The sequence below is a fragment of the Habropoda laboriosa genome, unplaced genomic scaffold (genome assembly GCF_001263275.1).
Source record: "Habropoda laboriosa isolate 0110345459 unplaced genomic scaffold, ASM126327v1 scaffold147, whole genome shotgun sequence".
Taxonomy (NCBI): Eukaryota; Metazoa; Arthropoda; class Insecta; order Hymenoptera; family Apidae; genus Habropoda; species Habropoda laboriosa.
The window spans coordinates 613,954-615,415 of NW_017100256.1; the positions used below are offsets into that span (position 1 = coordinate 613,954).

A 1,462-nucleotide genomic window follows, 5' to 3' on the forward strand; every position below is an offset into this window, starting at 1 on the left:
AGAAAGTAATAATAAAAAAATCTACTTTTATTAAATTTGACAATAAATTAATTTATAACTACGCAATATGAAAACTTTATTACCATAAATTCGGCAACAGCACGTATCAAAGAAATACGCTCTTCTTCAGTATTATGTTCACTAGATATATCCGCATCAGGATCAAATCTTTTGACCAGCCAAACAAGAATTTCCGCAACAAGTGGAAAATTAGGTAAACGAAAATTTCCAACAGAAATAAGCCTAGGATAACCAAGAACCCGCATCATTTCCGTAAAATCTATCGAAAAATAAATACAATTGTTATACTTATATACTATAAAATTTATTATAAAAATGTTAATTTACTTCTGAGGTCACGAAATGACATTCTTTTATGTAAGAATGAAAACTAAATAAACTATAACATTTCTGTACAACGTTCCACGTTGTGTTTTGATTTACATTCGGAACGTTGCTATGGAAATGTATTGAATATAATAAAAATGATAGTTTTCTTCAAATAATAAGATCAAAAAGCAACTTTTTAGAATTATCGTTACACCAAATTTAAATTTACACTCACTTTCGTATTGTTTGTCATTTTATTATAATTGTTATAGTGTATGGAATTCAAAAATGTAACATGTGATAATCGCAAATCATTCAATATTAATTTTTCTTTTACAATATGGATGTTGTCTGATTAAATGCATAAAATAATATTTTAACATAATATTCTTATTACAATCATAACTGTTAATGACTCAAATTGTTCAAATTAAAAGAAAATGAAGAAAACATATTAGTATCAAATTTTTGGCCCCACAACAGATTTTATCAATACATATTTTATATTATACTTCATTTATTTTAAGTGTTTTATATACATATATCATTAACAAAATTAAAAGTCTATGAAATCAGATTTTCTAGTTTGTTTGATTTCGGAACGTTTTCGTTTTTCAAAAAGCCTCTTTCTTGCTGCCCGGAGTAATTGCTTCCTTTTAAATTCTTCTGATTCTGGAGTTATTTCTGCTGGTGGTTTTGCAGCTTCCCGTATTATTTCTCTTAGCTTTTCAAGAGCATCAGCTAGATTTAACTGTTGTGATCTTGTTAGCTCTGACTTGACTATTAAATAACCTTCTTTAGTTAATTTATTTGCATTCTGTAATGAATATATTAACACAAACAACTTATTTTTATTAAATATGTTTTTTTCATAAATCACAAACCTTTTCTAATAATTTGTCTCTGAGTTCTTCTGATAACCATGTAGCACTTTTTACATGAAACCTTACATCCACTTTACTATTTGTACGATTTACATGTTGTCCTCCAGCACCACTACTTCTACTATAAGTAATTTCGAGATCTTTAAGGGGTAAAAAGCCATTAAATTTAGCATTTGGATCTTCTGGAACCTGAAAAGATTTATTAAAATGAATATAATTTATATTAATGATTCGAAAAATGTTATAGA

At 26.8% G+C, this 1,462-nt stretch overlaps 2 protein-coding genes across 2 annotated transcripts in view; both read right to left on the reverse strand.

The window, feature by feature from the left end:
* The window catches only part of LOC108572589 (clusterin-associated protein 1), a 1,994-nt gene extending 1,624 nt beyond the window's left edge, over positions 1 to 370 (reverse strand). Inside the window, exons 1-2 of the mRNA XM_017934852.1 lie at positions 349 to 370; positions 84 to 280 (exon numbers count right to left, since the gene is read on the reverse strand). Coding sequence (XP_017790341.1) covers positions 84 to 280; positions 349 to 370 — 219 coding nt within the window. The remainder of the gene's footprint in view (positions 1 to 83; positions 281 to 348) is intronic.
* A 516-nt stretch (positions 371 to 886) lies between these two features.
* LOC108572585 (peptidyl-tRNA hydrolase ICT1, mitochondrial) overlaps positions 887 to 1,462 on the reverse strand; it is a 904-nt gene continuing 328 nt past the window's right edge. The window contains exons 2-3 of the mRNA XM_017934847.1: positions 1,215 to 1,403; positions 887 to 1,147 (exon numbers count right to left, since the gene is read on the reverse strand). Of these exons, the coding sequence (XP_017790336.1) occupies positions 887 to 1,147; positions 1,215 to 1,403 (450 nt within the window). The remainder of the gene's footprint in view (positions 1,148 to 1,214; positions 1,404 to 1,462) is intronic.